The 15,754-nt window shown below is 48.5% G+C and overlaps 1 protein-coding gene across 1 annotated transcript in view; it reads left to right on the forward strand.

Annotated features, from left to right (window-relative positions):
* The window catches only part of LRP4 (LDL receptor related protein 4), a 112,514-nt gene that overhangs the window by 58,749 nt on the left and 38,011 nt on the right, over positions 1-15,754 (forward strand). Inside the window, 1 exon segment of the mRNA XM_030559901.1 lies at positions 14,602-14,717. Within this exon segment, the coding sequence (XP_030415761.1) occupies positions 14,602-14,717 (116 nt within the window).

Genomic DNA, 15,754 nt, shown 5'->3' on the forward strand with positions numbered 1-15,754 from the left:
ATATTACTAGCCTGTTAAGGACGGGACAGGACAGCTTTATGATGTGTGGTGCTGGTGACTGCTTCCTTTATTAATCTCCCATTCTGCCTGCCAATTATGGTGAAATCTCCTTGCTAAAGCCAATAGTTGCTGAATCCCTTTCCTAGCCCAGCTGTTAGTCCAGGGTTCCTCAAACAGTATATCCCTCGTCCCGCACCGCTTGCAGCAGCTCCCATGGGCCCGGAGCAGTGATCTGCGGCCAGTGGGAGCTGCGATCGGCCAGACTCTCCTGCAGATGGGGCAGGTAAACACACTGGCCCGGCCTGCCAGGGGCTTTCCCTACACAAGCGGTGACCCGTTTGATAAAACCTGTTAGTCTTCCCAGAGATGTCTGAAGGTGTTGGATTCTCACAAGCTCCTGGCAAAGCACCTTTAAGAGCACTCACATCACAGCCTAACCATTTCCTTCCTTCCATTTTTCCACTGTTCAAGCAGCTTCTTCAAGATCCATATGCTGTCCCAGTTAGAGTTCCTGCTACTGCCGCCGCCTCTTCCTCCTGTTGGATTTTGTCTGCTTCCAGCTCCCCTCTCTTTGTCTCCTATTCTGAACTTGCCCTATTTCCTTTCTGCTCATTTTCAGCATGTCTAAAACTCTTGAATTCCCAGGTAGCTTTTATAGGCATAAGTACGAGGCAGTGGGATAGGATTGCACACTTCCTTTCCAGAAGTTAAAGGCCCAGTTAAGACATCATTGAGGTTCCTTGAAAACCATGGAGCTAGGATTCAGACTGGAATGAGCCATATGATGTGTTTTGGCCCATGAATCTAGTTCTATGCAGCCACATGCGTATTACCATCTGAGATGGAGAAGGAAGTACAGGGACGAGCCTTCCGCAAGGTATGGTGCTATAGCTCCTCTGGCCATTCAATGAAGTAATGTTGATGAGCTCCTGAGAGAGTCATGCCCAACTCCCGAGAGGGAGAGGACTGTGGGGACTTTAGAACTCATAACCCCAAAAGCAAACAGTGACGCAGACCCAAAGGTCTCCGCTCTTGAGGTGGGATCTGTGTCCATAAAATGTGGTGTATGCTGGAGTAATTGAGCTAGTTAATTGCAATTAACTAATTTTACATTAGTGCCATTTGTCAACCCCTTTGAAGTGGTAACATGCTAATTGTTGTGGGGAGGGCTTGAAATGGAAGGTGAACAAGAAAGGAGGACATGCAGCAATGAAAGGCGATGTGTCAGCCCAAAGCGGGTGCAGAAAAGGGATGAACAGAGGAGAACATGTCATCCTTTACGAGTGGGCCTTGTCTCAGGTTTTCAGTTCTAAATATGGTGGCTACCAACCTCCTGTCAAATCTTCCCCCAGGAGGCAGGAAATCTAACTCACCCCAAATCTAGGGCCATGTCTACACTGGCAAGTTTCTGCACAGTAAAGCAGCTTTCTGCAGTGTTACTCCCAAGGTGTACACACTGTCAAGCCACTTGATGCACAGAAATAGTGCAGTTACAGCGCTGTAAAAAAATCACAACGAAGGTGTACAGCTTTCTGCGCTGGAGCTACAGTGTCGCAGTGCCAGTCAGACACCCTGGTCGATTACAGTTCTGCAGTTGACCTCCAGGAGGTGTCCCACAATGCCTGTTCTCGCCACTCTGGTCATCGGTTTGAACTCTACTGCCCTGCCGTCAGGTGACCAACCTTGAGCCCCATCCCTTAAATTCTTTGGGAATTTTGAAAGACCCCTTCCTGTTTACTCGGTGATGCGTGCAGTGGCCTCAGCGCATCTTTCCAGGTCACCATGCCTGCTCCATGCACCAGGCAATCCTCCGCTTGGAGCAATGCGAGCTGCTGGACCTCATCAGCATTTGGGAAGAGGAGGCTGTCCAGTCTCAGCTGCGCTTTAGCCACAGGAATGATGATGCCTACAGACAGATTTCATGATGCATGTCAGAAAGGGGCCATGACCAGCACACTCTGCAGTGCAGGGTCAAAGTGAAGGAGCTGCGGAACAGCTACCATAAGGCATGGGAGGCAAACTGCTGCTCTGGTGCTGCATCCACAAGCTGCCAGTTCTACAAAGAGCTGAACGCGATACTCGGTGGTGACTCCACCATCACTGCGAAGGCCACTGTGGATGTGTTGGTGGCTCACATGCCAGTTGATAGTGGACTGAGCCAGGAGGAGGAAATCTTGGATGGGGAAGGGGAGGGAGACACAGTGATGACTCAGAGGTCAGAGATACATGCAACCAAGAGCTCTTCTCTACCCCAGAGGAGGCTAACCACTCACAGCGATGGGAGCTTGGTGAAGCACAAACAGAGGAGGCCTCTGGTAAGTGTCTTGGATTTTGGGAATTACTGAAGCAAGTTATTGGGGGCAGGAGGGTTGCAGAAAGCAGGCTTGTGTCTTTACGATGTATGTACCACCACATGCCCAGTCTGAGCGATGGAACAGGGAGTTGATTGACTCCCCCAGTTCATGGGAATCTGTCTCAGAGATCTCCAGGAAACTCTCATGGAGATACTGGGCAATCTACTGCCGCAGGTTCTTTGGCAGAGCTACTTTGTTTCTTGCCCCATTAAGGGTAACTTTTCTGTGCTACTCTGCCATCACTTGGGGGTGGTGAGGGGGATGACCAATGCTTCACACAGGTGAGCTGCATGAGGGCTAGGGCAGAAGCCACAGTCTTGGAGAAGACCTTCACTTGATTCCCTGCTCACCCTCAGCAGCGAGATATCTTCCATAATTAACACAGCCCGTGGAAAATGTGGGGACAGTAATGATTATAAGGCCCCCACCTACAGTGGTGGCTCTCCCCAAGAGCTACGTGTCCAGTGTACAGTATGGTCCTGGAACACTGATTTCCCCTGCCCCTGCAGCTGCTCACCATTTTGGGGGTCTTGTGACTCATGTGTGCTTGCCTGGGGTCAACCAGTTAGTGACAGGTACGCAAATAGTGGCTGTGTTTTAAATCACTGAATCAGTGGTCTGTGTGTTCGAAACAATAATGCTTCTGTAAAATGTTGCATTTTGGCTTCACAGATATGACCTTGGGAGTCCAACCTCCCTCTTTGTTGTCACCAGCAGAACGGCAGTGCAGAATTAGAAAGTGGCCATGAAGTGCTAAAGAGGATTTTCTGCATGATGTCATGATGCGCTCCGCGGCTGAAAAACAAGAATTGAAGGCATGGCAGGACAGCGAGAAGAGGGACCGAAAGGAGAACGCTGCATGCCAGAACGAAGCCATGGAGTGGCTCTTAAACATTATGGAGCACCAAGTGGACACGCTCCAGGCGCTACTAGCACTGCAAACCAAGCAGCTCTGCACCCATCCTCCCCTGCAACTGTTGTCACAAAACTCTCCCATGTGCCCCCACCAGATACCGCCAACACACTCTTAACCTCCTGGCTCCAGTCTGTACCTGCTGCATTCCATTCCTGCCCCATCACAGTCTAGCCCTGCGGATTCCCAGTACCTGCTGCACTCAACACCAGTCCCTCTGCAGGTTAGCCTGCTGAAGAACAGTACTCGTTGCACTGTACTCCAAAGGAGAAGGTTGCATATGATACCTGGACATACACAAATCTTTAACTGTCTTGGGACCCCACTTCTCCTGAGACCCTCCCATCCCCCACAGTACTGATGTGTTTTTTTGTGTCTCTCCCTCTTCCTGTTGTTGTTTTTTAATAAAAGAATTGTTTTGGTTTGAAAGCAATCTTTATTCCATTAATTGAAACCAAACAGAGCCCTGCAAAGCAACAGGCAATTTTCTTAAATCTCCGCAGTACATTGTCTGCACCAATCACAATCACCTCCTAGCATTACAGCACTGCACTCCCGAGCATAGCAACAAATATTAGTGGCTTTCAGCTTCAAATTGCTACCTCAAGGCATCCCTGATCCTTATGGCTCTGCTCTGCACCCCTCTAATAACCCTGGTCTCTGGCTGTTCAAATTCAGCCCCCAGGTGCTGACCTTCAGTGGTCCAGCCCCGAGTGAAGTTCAGGGGTGGCTCTAGGTATTTTGCCGCCCCAAGCAGGGAAGGCAGGCTGCCTTCAGCGGCTTGCCTGCGGGAGGTCCCTGGTCCCTTGGATTTAGCGGCACGCCTGCGGGAGGTCCGCCGAAGCCACAGGACCAGTGGACCCTCCGCAGGCATGCCGCCGAAGGCAACCTGCCTGCCGCCCTTGCGGCGACCGGCAGAGCACCCCCCGTGGCTTGTTGCCTCAGGCACGCGCTTGGCGTGTTGGTGCCTGGAGCTGCCCCTGGTGAAGCTTTCACCCTTCCCTTCACAAATATTATGGAGTGACAGCATGTGGCTGTAAGCTTATAGCGTAGGAATATTGTCATCAGCCAGATCCAGTTTCCTATATAAGTAGTGCCAGCAGAGCCTTTAAGTGGCCAAAAACACTCAAGTATTTTGCACTTGCTCGGCCTGTTGTTGAATTGCTCCTTGCCATCAAGGTTCCCAGTATATGGCTTCATAAACAATGTCATTAAGGGGTAGGCAGGGTCTCCCAGGATCAGAATGGGCATTTTGACTTCTCCTATGGTGATCCTCTGGTCCGGGAAGAAAGTTCCTCCTTGCAGCATCATGCATCTTTCTGGATGAGCCTGCGTTAATTTCCGTGAAACATCCACAGTGATTCACGAGCGCCTGGAGAACCATAGAGAAATACCACTTCAGATTAATGTACTCAGTGGCTAGATGGTCTGGTGCCAGAATTGGAATGTGTATGCCATCTATCGCCCCTCCACAGTTAGGGAAGCCCATTTGTGCAAAGGCATCCACAATGTCATGCATGTTGCCAAGAGTCATGGTCTTTCGGAGCTCGATTTAATTAATGGCCCTGCACACTTCCGTGAACACGAATCCAACAGTCGACTTTCCTACTCCAATACCAGTGTGGAGTAGCCAGTTTCCACAGTGCAATTGCCACGCACTTGTCCAGTGATAGGGCAGCTCTCATTCTCATGTCCTTGCACCGCAGGGCTGGGGTAAGCTCATCACACAGTCTCATAAATGTGGCTTTCCTCATCCAAAAGTTCTGCAGTCCAGACGTGCATGACAAATAAGCATTCAATGCTTATTTCCAGAGCCCAAAAGCGGCGTTCCACTGTGGTCAGCATCTCAGTGAATGCCACAAGCAGTCTTGTGTTGTAGCTACTATGCGTGGCAAGATCAATGACACACTCTTCTTGCCTTTGTAGTTTAAGGAATAACCCCACTGCCACTCGTCATGTTAGTGAGATTAAGCAGCATATTGATCACCAGTGCAGGATCCATTCCTGCAGAGTGAAGAGGCAGAGCGTGCAGTACACAAACCGTTGAAAGATGGTGCCAAATGCGAACAGAAGCACAGGGCTGGCTGGGATGTGAAGCAGTGCATTATGGGGCATTGGGACAGGACCCAGGATGCCCCTTGACCCCCTTTGTCTTAGCTGCGGAAGAGGAAGGATGCTCTGTGGGATAGTTGCCCAGAGTGCACCGCTCCAGATAGTGATGCAAGTGCCGCAAGTGTGAACACGCTATTGTGCAGGCAGCTGACAGTGTGAACACACAACAGCGGTTTCTCTTCAGTGCTCTCTGAGCGATGATGTAACTCTGCCAGTGTAGACATACCCAAAGTATGTGTGTGCGTATGTGTAGAGTTTCTCCTCTATATTTCCAGTGTAAAGAGAGAGAATGCACCAGTGAGTAAAGGCATTGGAGTGGCCTTTTTTCCATTTCCATCTATGAAGCAAGTTTGCATGGTTTTTGGGTTAGTCACTCTTCCTTTGTTCCCCACCTGTTACCCTTCCTTCTTGCTCCAGCCCCTGCCTGGCTTCCCTGAGGCCTTGCTCAGCTTTATTGCATCAGAGTAACTGGTGTATCCGACTTGCACAGAGTCTTCCCCTGGCCCTGAGGATTATCAGTAATGGCCTGGGCAAGGAGAACCTATCCTCTGCCAGCATATGTGTTCTCTGCCGACCTCTCTGTGGCAGGGACTGCTTCCCTCCCAAAGCTGAACCCCTGCTATTATGGGAGCCAATTAGTCCATTTCATATTTGCTTCCTGCTCTGGTTTATGTTTAGAAGCCAAAGTGCTGTAGTAATAATAGTAATAAGCACCCTCGCAGCTGTCATTCCAGCTGCATAGACCTTCTTTCAGGTGTCAGCTCTTTGGCTCCATGACAGCATCTGTTTTGGAACCATTTGCAACATGTGCCACAGCAGCTCAGCTGGCTACACACCTTGGCCTAGCAGAGGCTGCCTGGGATTGTTGCTAACCAAAGCAGACTGTACCACTTTATGAGGCCAGGGTGGGAGGAGAACTGAGTAAATTCAGCCTCAGCCTTGACAAACTGGCTGCTTCCCAAAAGATTTCCCTTGTTTCATCCCAGCTGTCCCCTTTTCCATGGAGTCTTCCTGCTCTGATTAACATACTCCACCTGTGCTTGTATTGGTCCTGTTCTGCCTTTGAACTGTTGGCTCTTTGGGACTTGCTTGCTTGACCCAACATCCTGTTGTACCACACTTTCTGGGCTTAAGGGGAGTGGGGGACTGATTACTCTTTTTGTCCTAGTTTATTGAAAATGGGATAAAACTCCATTGCTCTGAATCAAAAAAGAAGTGTAGACAGCTTCTCTTGAGCCACAGGAGTGTGTAACTCAAACCCTTTTTTATTTTATTTTTTTTTGAGACATTTTCTTGGGTTCTGTATCTCTTTTCACCTATGAGAACTGGGCTGTGTGTGAGATTACTAAACTAATCTGTCCCAGACCAAAACTGTGAGCTGATGCTAAGGGTAAAAATTCTTACAGCAGCCTTTTGCTGTAGTTAGTGTGTAAGAAAAAAACCTAATAATTACTCCATAACCACATAAATTCCTGACTTTTGAGCGATGGTTAAGAGTTCAGGTTAAACTTAAAAGAATCCTCAACCTTTGAAAGTCTGGAAATTCAAAATAGTCCACAATCTACATTAACTCTACCCCTGAAGTGACACCAGCCCCACATCTGACCTACTTTGGGGATTTTAGCTTTGCAGTTGGCTTAATTCATATCTCTGAAACTAACAAACAAACCACATCACAGAAGATATGGTGCTCCCAGGCATTGTCCTTTGCCGCTTCAGGATTGCAAAGGATTTGGTGCTCGTTGCAGATGGTCCCTTTCTATTTCTGTCTCACTTTTGCATAGCTTGTGTGGGAGTCCAGATTTTCTGACAGTACATTTGAACATCAAATTCAATGATACCACTAGAGGGAGTATTTTCTATTTTGGTTTCTGGAGAAATAACAGCAAAAAGTAGTGGCCCCCGCTGAGCATCCTGTTTTCTGCTCAAGGCTGGATTAAGGGTCTCTGTCTTCTATTTTGGGTTTGCTGCACATTCTGCTGATTTCCTTTAGCTAGTAAGCATCAGCGACTAACAAAGGCGTGGTGTCCCTGGCTTCTGTGCGTGGAACAGATCTGTGTGATGTGCTCTCAGCTGGCCCCCCAAACTGGGGAGGCACCACTGGGAAAGAAGGGGCGGGGAAAGTCTACTCTAATGGCATTCTCCTCCTCAGCAAATGTGTGAAGCATGATTGCTTATCACAAATACCATATTTAAACTTAGGGACAAATATAAGACCACTTGGAAACACCCACATTCTAGACACTTGTATCTTCTTGACTATGTCATCGTTGGAGCCCATGATTGTACTGATATCCATATTACATGAGTGATGAAAGGTATGGCTGTCTGCTGGACAGGCCATTGTTTGGTCAGATCAATTATGAACACGTGGCTTGCACCACAACACCAAAACAACCGAAAGGAATGCGGAAGAGATCTAACATTAGGGCACTTCAGAATCACGCTAGTTATGAGACCCTTCAGCAATGCCTCATTGAAAGGCTCTCTGACCTACCTGACAACGGCAGTGATATCCAAACACATTGGGAGGAGTTCAAGACCATTATTCACAAGGCATGTGCCGAATCGATTGGATACTCCACTCACCGCCATTAGGACTGGTTTGATGAGAACAGCATGGAAATCCTAGCACTGACTCATCAGATGAGAAGCACATTTTGCACTTGGCAAAATGAACCCTCTAACTAGCAAAAACAAGAGACGTATCAGCTTAAAGCTGTAGTTCAAAGGATGCTGCATGACATCAAGAATCAGTGGTGGCAAGCAATGCCCATGGAGATCCAGAACTTTGCTGATCAACATGATATGAGAAGTGTGTTTTATTTTGTTTTTTTTTCTTTTTCCAAGCAAGGAAAGCCATCTACAGGCCAGTCTCAAGCAACAGGACCCCTCTGCAATCTCAGGACAGCTCCACCCTTCTTAAGGACAATGTAGCTCTCAAACAACATTGGAAAGAGCACTTCAAGACCCTATTAAACCATTGATCTAAATTCTCAGCTGCCACCATCGAGTCCATTCCCCAGCAACCAGTAATAGAACCTCTTGCTGACCCCCATCTTCTGAGGAAGTTTGGCGAGCCATCACTCAGACTAGAAAAAACAAGGTACCAGGCCCAGATGGCATCCCCATAGAGGTCTTCAAAACTGGTGGAATAGCACTCGTGCAAAAACTTCATCAACTTCTTGTTAAAATTTGGGTTAATGAGGAAATTCTACATGACCTAAGAATGCCAATATTGTCACTGTTTTTCAGAAAGGGGACAAGTCAATGTGCGGGAATTACTGAGGCATTTCCCTCCTCTCCATTGTGGGGAAGATCTTTGCTCACATCCTTTTGAATGCTCACATCTCCTCTCTCTTGCCAAAGATATCCTTCCAGAATCCCAATGTGGTTTCAGACCATCTTGGGGCACCACTGACATGATTTTTGTTGCACGACAGATCCAAGAGAAGTGTAGAGAACAACACCAGCCATTGTTTATGGCATTTATTGATTTAACTAAGGCCTTTGATTCCATCAGTCATGAAGCATTATGGAAAGTGCTGTCAAGGTTAGGTTGTCCATTCAAGTTCATTCACATTCTCAGGCTACTTTATGATGAGATGACTGCCACTATCCTCTGTAATGGGTTACAGACAGACCTGTTTACCATCTATACTGGTGTTAAGCAAGGCTGTGTTATTGCCTCAACCCTTTTTTCCATCTACCTTGCAGTGATCTTGATTCTTATTCATGACTACCTTTCTTCTGGAGTTGGGACTGAGCATTGTGTGGCTGGCCAGCTCTTCAACCTGCGACGTCTTTATTCTAAAATGAAGGTCAGCAGGACTGTTACTACCGACCTTCAGTATGCTAAAGACTGTGCTTGCGCACAACAAGGCGGACTTGCAATCCACCCTAGATCTTTTCTCAGGCCTTTCATAGCCTGGGACTTTCCCTCAACATTGGGAAGACTAAGGTTCTCCACCAGCCTGTCCCGGTGCATGTTGCCTCCCTTCTCACACAAATTGTCATCGGTGGTGAACTCCTAGAAAACGTTGAGCATTTCCCTTACGTTGGTAGCCATCTCTCCCAGATAGACAGTCTTGATGTGCAAAGCGAACATAGGATCCATTATTCCAGCACGTCCTTCGGAATGTTGCTGCATTGTGACTTTATTGATAGAGAGCTGCAGATGGAAACTAAGATCCTTGTCTACAATGCAGTAGTTATTCCCACTATTCTTTTTTGGTGTGATACATGGGTGACATACCGAAGCCATCTTTTAAGTGTCTGGTGTGGTGCCACCAATGCTGCCTTAGGAAGGTTCTCCGTATCAGATAGGAAGACTGTTGCACCAATGCCCGCGCTCTCTCTGCAGTTAAGATCACCAATGTTGAGGCAAAGATGATGGCCATCCCAGCAAAATTGCTGGTTCATTATGTGCAGATGGCTGATACTCTTCTTCAGAAGCAAGTTCTCTTTTCTCAACTTAGTCATGGTAAGAGGACTCGCAGGGGAACAGAAATGCTACAAAGACACCCTGAAAGTACATCTTTAGAAGGGAGGTGTTGACCTCACGAATTGGGACAAGCTGGCTGGCATCGCATCATACATCAAGCCTCAGCCCGTTTTGAGAGAATTGCCTTACTCGAGAGGCTGAGAAATGTCAGAGAAAGAAGGAAAGGGTACAGCATCCCAGCCAGCACTTGTGCTCTCTCCAAGCAACCACCTGTCAAATACGTGGAAAAACCTGTAGAGCACGGATTGGACTCCTCAGCCATCTTATGTCTCAGTAATGCCTCCTCTCCACCCCCCCCCCGGGCAGACATCATCCTCGTATTGAGGGATACCTGATGATGACGATGGCTCTCGGCTGGAGAGCAGCATGTTGAGTTATTTGTGAGGCTCAAACCCAGTCTGGAGATAGTTATGAAATGTTAATGTAGATTCTGTGAAGAATATAAAAAGCAACCTCTCTTTCTTGGTGTCAAGCGAACAGCCTGTCTGGTAAGGACTGTAAGGCACTTGCTTTCCTGGGTGCCAGGTGATTTCTTCCGCAGCACAAAGCAGGGCTGGAGCATTCTGAGGGCTGTGGGACATGATTCAGCCTGTTCATCTTTCATGACTCTTCCCCCCTCCCCCCTGACCATAAAAACCAGTGGGAAGTAGTGGATACAACAGGCCTATAGTAGATCTAGCTCTGCTGAAATCTTGGAGGACTTCCAGTGCGATTGGGGCAAAATCAGTACTTGGTCCTGCTAGTGAAGGCAGGGGGCTGGACTCAATGACTCTTCAGGGTCCCTTCCAGTTCTATGAGATAGCAGATATATTGAGATATACCTACTGGCTGCTGTCAGGATAGGTAGGTCCACACTGCAAAAAAAACAAGATGCTTTTAACTGGGGTAGATAGCTAGCATTAGGTTGGCTAATTTAGTGGAGATATGACAGACAACTAAGTTTTTAGGCTTGAACTCAAGCTGCTAACCTGAGTGAAAAGTTGAGTTGCTATGTTTTTGCTGCTGTTTTAAATCCAAGTTAGCTTATGTGGGTTAGCTAAATTTTTTTTTTTTTTTTTTTTTTTCTCTTCCCCCTTCTCCCAGCCCAGGGTACTGGATTAGATGGACACTAGTGGTCTGGTCTGAGCTGGCAATTCCTATATTTTGTGAAACTTCAGCCTTGGGTTTCTTTGCAGGAGGCTCTTGAAGAGGTGGCTCTATCTGTGCCCTGGTGTTGTCTGGGCTCGCAGACACACTTGCTGTGTGCTGGGGTGGGAATGGGGCCTTTCTTTGCATGTAGCAGTTTCTGTGTGTCATTTTATTTTTCCTAGCTCCTCAAGCTTATCTTTCATATTTAAGGAGAGTATGAAATTGGCTGAATTGCTCCCTGTAGGGGTGGAATTTCATTTTGTGCAGTTACCTCATGAAGAGAAGCAGGAATTCAATGGGATGTTGGTATCCGCTCTGAACCAGTGCTAATGGCCTAAACCTCTGGGAGCCTGAAAATTCTTCCCTGGAGAGGCAGTATGCAAATTCCCTTCCAGGCAGCTCCTGCGCAGCCCTTTGGTGATTAGTCATGCTGGGACTGAGGAGAGCAGACAGTAATGCATATGTTGGGGGGGAGGGGACGGATGGTTTTAGCCTTGAAACTGCTGCTGAGGCTAGGAAGGGTCTGGTGTGTGTGCCGTCTGCAGAAGCTGCATTGATGGGAGAGAGACAGAGCTATGGGCTTGGCTTGTCTCTCAAGATCCTGCATTTCCTGGCTGGTTTTTTTGGGAGTAAAGTTTGGGGAGGAGGGTGTTGCCCCCTCTTCCTGTCATGGGGCAGGAGCGGAATTCCAGTCTCCATGTTCAGTCAGCACTGGGATTCTCTAGGAAGAGGTTGTTGAAGGTGTGCACCTGCCTTGAAGGAGAGCGTGGTCAAAGGAAACAAACCAGCAGCTAGAAAACCTGTTCCACCGTTGAGTCTCTGGTTGGTAAACGTAGAGACGTGTATGTGTGCCTTCCTCTCCATCCAGGCCTCAGACAGGTGGGAGGTTACGCCTGTGCAGGGAGGGGCAACCTGCGGCAGCAAGACTCTGAGCCTGGGTCAGTAGACTCAGAATTGTGCTACAGCGCTAAAAATTGCTGTATTTACATTAAGGCTCTGAAACCTTGGAAGGTGGTGGGCGTTGGTGCCTGAGCTCCAGCCTGAGTCACAATATTTATACAGCTATTTTTAATGCCGTAGCATGAGCTCTTTGAGCCCAAGTCTGTTGACTGGGCTCTGAGACTTGCTGCTCTGGGCTGTGGAGATGTATCTGAAAAGGCTAGGTGTGATTTGAACACAGGTCTTTGTAGAATCCTAGGCAGTAAAAATGGAAAAGGCCTTTTGGCTCCTCCAGTCTGTCTCTCGGGGGCCAGTGCAAGATTCTGTAGAGATTTGTCCAGTGCTGTTTTAAATGCTCTGTGTGGTGGGGCTTCTGCTCCTTCCCTGGGGAGAATATCCTACACCCTAAGAGACCTCATTGTCAGGAAGTTTTCCTTCATATTTGGCCTACTTGTCCCCTCTTAATTTCAGCCCATTGCACCTACGTATATTCCTATGCATCACTCTAAATAGAGGTGAATGAAATATCCATTGTGAATGTTCTTTTCAACAGATATGTCTTGTTTTGAGTCCCCTAAACTTCTGTAAAGGTGTATTATGCCTGCAGCCTTTGTTTAGTTACAAAGTGTCTCAAAGACCAGTCAGTGGCTGTGGTGGGATTAGAGTTCAGGTCCTCTTAGCTTCCAGCCCTGTGCCAAGTCTGCCATCCCATGTGGCTTTTGCTATGATGGGAGTGGGAACTATTCTTCTTTTCAGCTTCCTCCATGGAACCGCGTTGTCAGTGGAGGGGCTAGCATTTCAGTAGATGGTGCTTAAGGGTGAAACCGTGTTGTAGTGATTTAGCTCATTTAAGACAGTAAAAGTGGGATGGAAAGTGGGAGTCCCGAGAGGTGGTCAAAAAAGCACATTCAGCACTTAAATACTATGGTGCTAGCTGCCTTTCATTAGCTAGAGAAGGGTGACAAACAGGCTGGGATGCAGAGGGGCTATGCACTGAGAAATTGGGGTGGGCTGCAGAGATGCCCTGCGTTAGGAGATGAACCCTGTCCCAGGATGCACCAAGCAGAGAAAAGACCTAGCAAAAGGCCCTGAAGTTACACTTAGGAAGGAGGAACCATGTGTGTGTGAGGCAGAGCAGGCCCTAGACCTCTTGCACCTTTGCGCTGTTATCTTGGGAGCTCTCTGGTACAGGCGCTTGGTTCCTTGCCATTTTCCACCTATAGTAGAGAGCCATACATGCTTCTGGGCTTAGGTCCCTAATATTCCTGCTGAGAAGGGAAAATATTTGGTCCTACAGAGAGGCCTGTTAGAGTTAGTGAAACTGTGGGAGCCATGGGTGCGGGCACTTGCTCTGTGGGTTCTGCAAAGCTGCAGGAGGTGCTCTCCCATGCTGAGTTTAATCCTGTTAAAGTTCCAGGTGGGTCTGATTAAGTAAAAGAGCCCGTGGGGTTCCTCCGTCTAATTTGCACTGGCTACACAGGATGTTGGCAGCAATTCTGAGCTGTGGGGAACTGGAGGGTGTTGCCATCCAGTATGTTCTCTCTTGCCCATAGGGGATCTGCCTCTTCCCTTGTCTATTGTGTTGCTGCTGTATTCACCCCCCACCCAGAGCCTTTGGCAGGGAACGGAGGAGTTATGAGCCTAGCAAAGCAGGACTGGCCTGGTGGTGACAGCTGGGAGATGCTATCAGCAGGCTGGGCTAGGATGAAAGGGTTTCAGAGACCCAGCCTCTTCCTGCTCTGCTCCTCTTTGTATCATTAAGGTAACGTTGTTCTTTGGTGAAGACACCTGTCAGGAGCAGAGCCCTGTGTAAGCCTCATTCCCACAGCAGCTGGCAGCACTTGAAAGCATGAACCTCCCAGGGCTCAGAGTGTTCCTCTCATCTGTGAGGGAAGGGCAGGGCTGGGCTTATGCTCTACCTCAAATTCCAGCCTTGTGGATGCTCACAGGCCCCCTTTAAAGCCACAGTCCAGCAGCCCCACTTTGTTGCCATTCTGCTGAACTCATAAAGGTGCCTCCCCTCCACCCCCATCCTCCTATTCTTCCTACAGTGCCTGGATTCTGCCGTATATTGTGCCTGAAGCAGGGAGTAGCATCTTCATCTGCTGCCTTAAACTCCTTTTTATGAGTCCTAGAAACAACATATCATTGGGAGAGCACCTCTCATACACATTCTCTGGCAAGCTGGGCATGTGCCTCAGAAACCCAACTGCTCAACAGCATCACTTCAGAGACACTTCCTGTGTAATAGACAAGGGAGGACAGGATGCACTGGGGGAGCACGTAGGGAGGGGAAGAATTTAGATATATTTTTATGTAGCTAACTCTCTTTGGAATGTCCGGAAGGACGTGAAACTACAGGGAAGGGACCAGGATGGGGAGAATTGCCTTGTGTAGGGGATGGGAAAGGGAGAAGAAGCTGAATGGGATACTGTGGCTCGGCCCCTGTATTGGGAAGGTCAGTGCTCCTATGGTGATGTAGCAGCACTCAGCCACAGGTTCCCAGCGTCTGTTCTCACTGATAACTTGAAACTCATCGTCAGTACCGCTTGGGGACTTCCCCCTTGCTAGCCGGGGAGACGGAGAAAACAGTCATTTTAGGAACGCTGCTGCAGGCACATAGTGAGTTGTCTCCTTTCTCCTGTGTCCAGTGTTGCCTACTTGCTCGCCCTTGGATTTCCACTGTGACAATGGGAAGTGTATCCGTCGCTCATGGGTCTGTGATGGAGACAATGACTGTGAAGATGATTCTGATGAACAGGACTGCCGTAAGTTAACCCTTCAAGGGGGGGATGACATACTGCTGAAAGGATGGTTGCCACGTTGGCTTGCTAGGCCTCTGGGAAGCCGGAACCCAAACGGTTAACCAATGTTAACTTTGTTGACACAGGAACATGAGAGTTTTTCCACTCAATGGCCCACATAATTCCATATGCTTCAGTACCTGATGCTTCAAAGGAGCCTGACCCTCCCCCAGCGCACCTGGCCAGACAATTGTGTAGCTCTTTATCCTGGCGGAGGGAATGCTTCCTGGTCCCAGCTGGAGAACAGTTTACGCCCTGCAGCCTGCTAGTTAATGTCCCATGAAGCACTTCCCCAAGCTTCCCAGGGAGCCGAGCTGCTCCTGTGCTCCTTGTTCATGGAAATGCCTAACCCCTGCTAAATCTCACTAAATTGTTTGTCTGGCTGGTTTCCTGTGGCCTCAGGTTCTACTGTCTGATTCCACTGCTGTGTGGGGCCATCCTGAGGGTCCTCTCTCTTCAAACAGGTTCACTGAGGAGAGTGTTGCTGGGATATTGGCCTGGTCAGAGGCCCAGTTACTCTGAGACATGGCAACCTGGCACCACATGAGAGAGCCCAGCCACTTCTACTGTACCACAATAGCTCTGGCAGCACCTAAGGCTGTTGTCATGCCAGTAAAGTTAACAGAATGTGAATGGAAATATACCTGATCTCTTGCAGCTCCACGTTTTTTTCCTTCTGTGCTGGGGCAGGGGTTACTTGGGGATTTTTTTTATAAGTAAAGTGATTTAAGTGCCCCTCCCTGCTCTGTGGTTGCTTCATTGCAGCCATCTCAGTAACTGTCAGCATGAACCAGAGAACCAGCTTTTCCTGTAGCACACATCAATTACAGCTCTCAGGAGCTGCACCTGACATTAGGGCTGGTGTCTGGCTGCTGTTAGATGCTGAGATGCATGCTGTCAGACTAGTGCTCTCAGCTCCTCGACGCACACTTCTCCCCAGGTACACTGAGCAATGGGGGAGGAGTTTACAGGGTGATCCATGTGTGTGTGCTCCTGAGCC

The sequence above is a fragment of the Gopherus evgoodei genome, chromosome 4 (assembly GCF_007399415.2).
Source record: "Gopherus evgoodei ecotype Sinaloan lineage chromosome 4, rGopEvg1_v1.p, whole genome shotgun sequence".
NCBI classification, from domain to species: domain Eukaryota; kingdom Metazoa; phylum Chordata; order Testudines; family Testudinidae; genus Gopherus; species Gopherus evgoodei.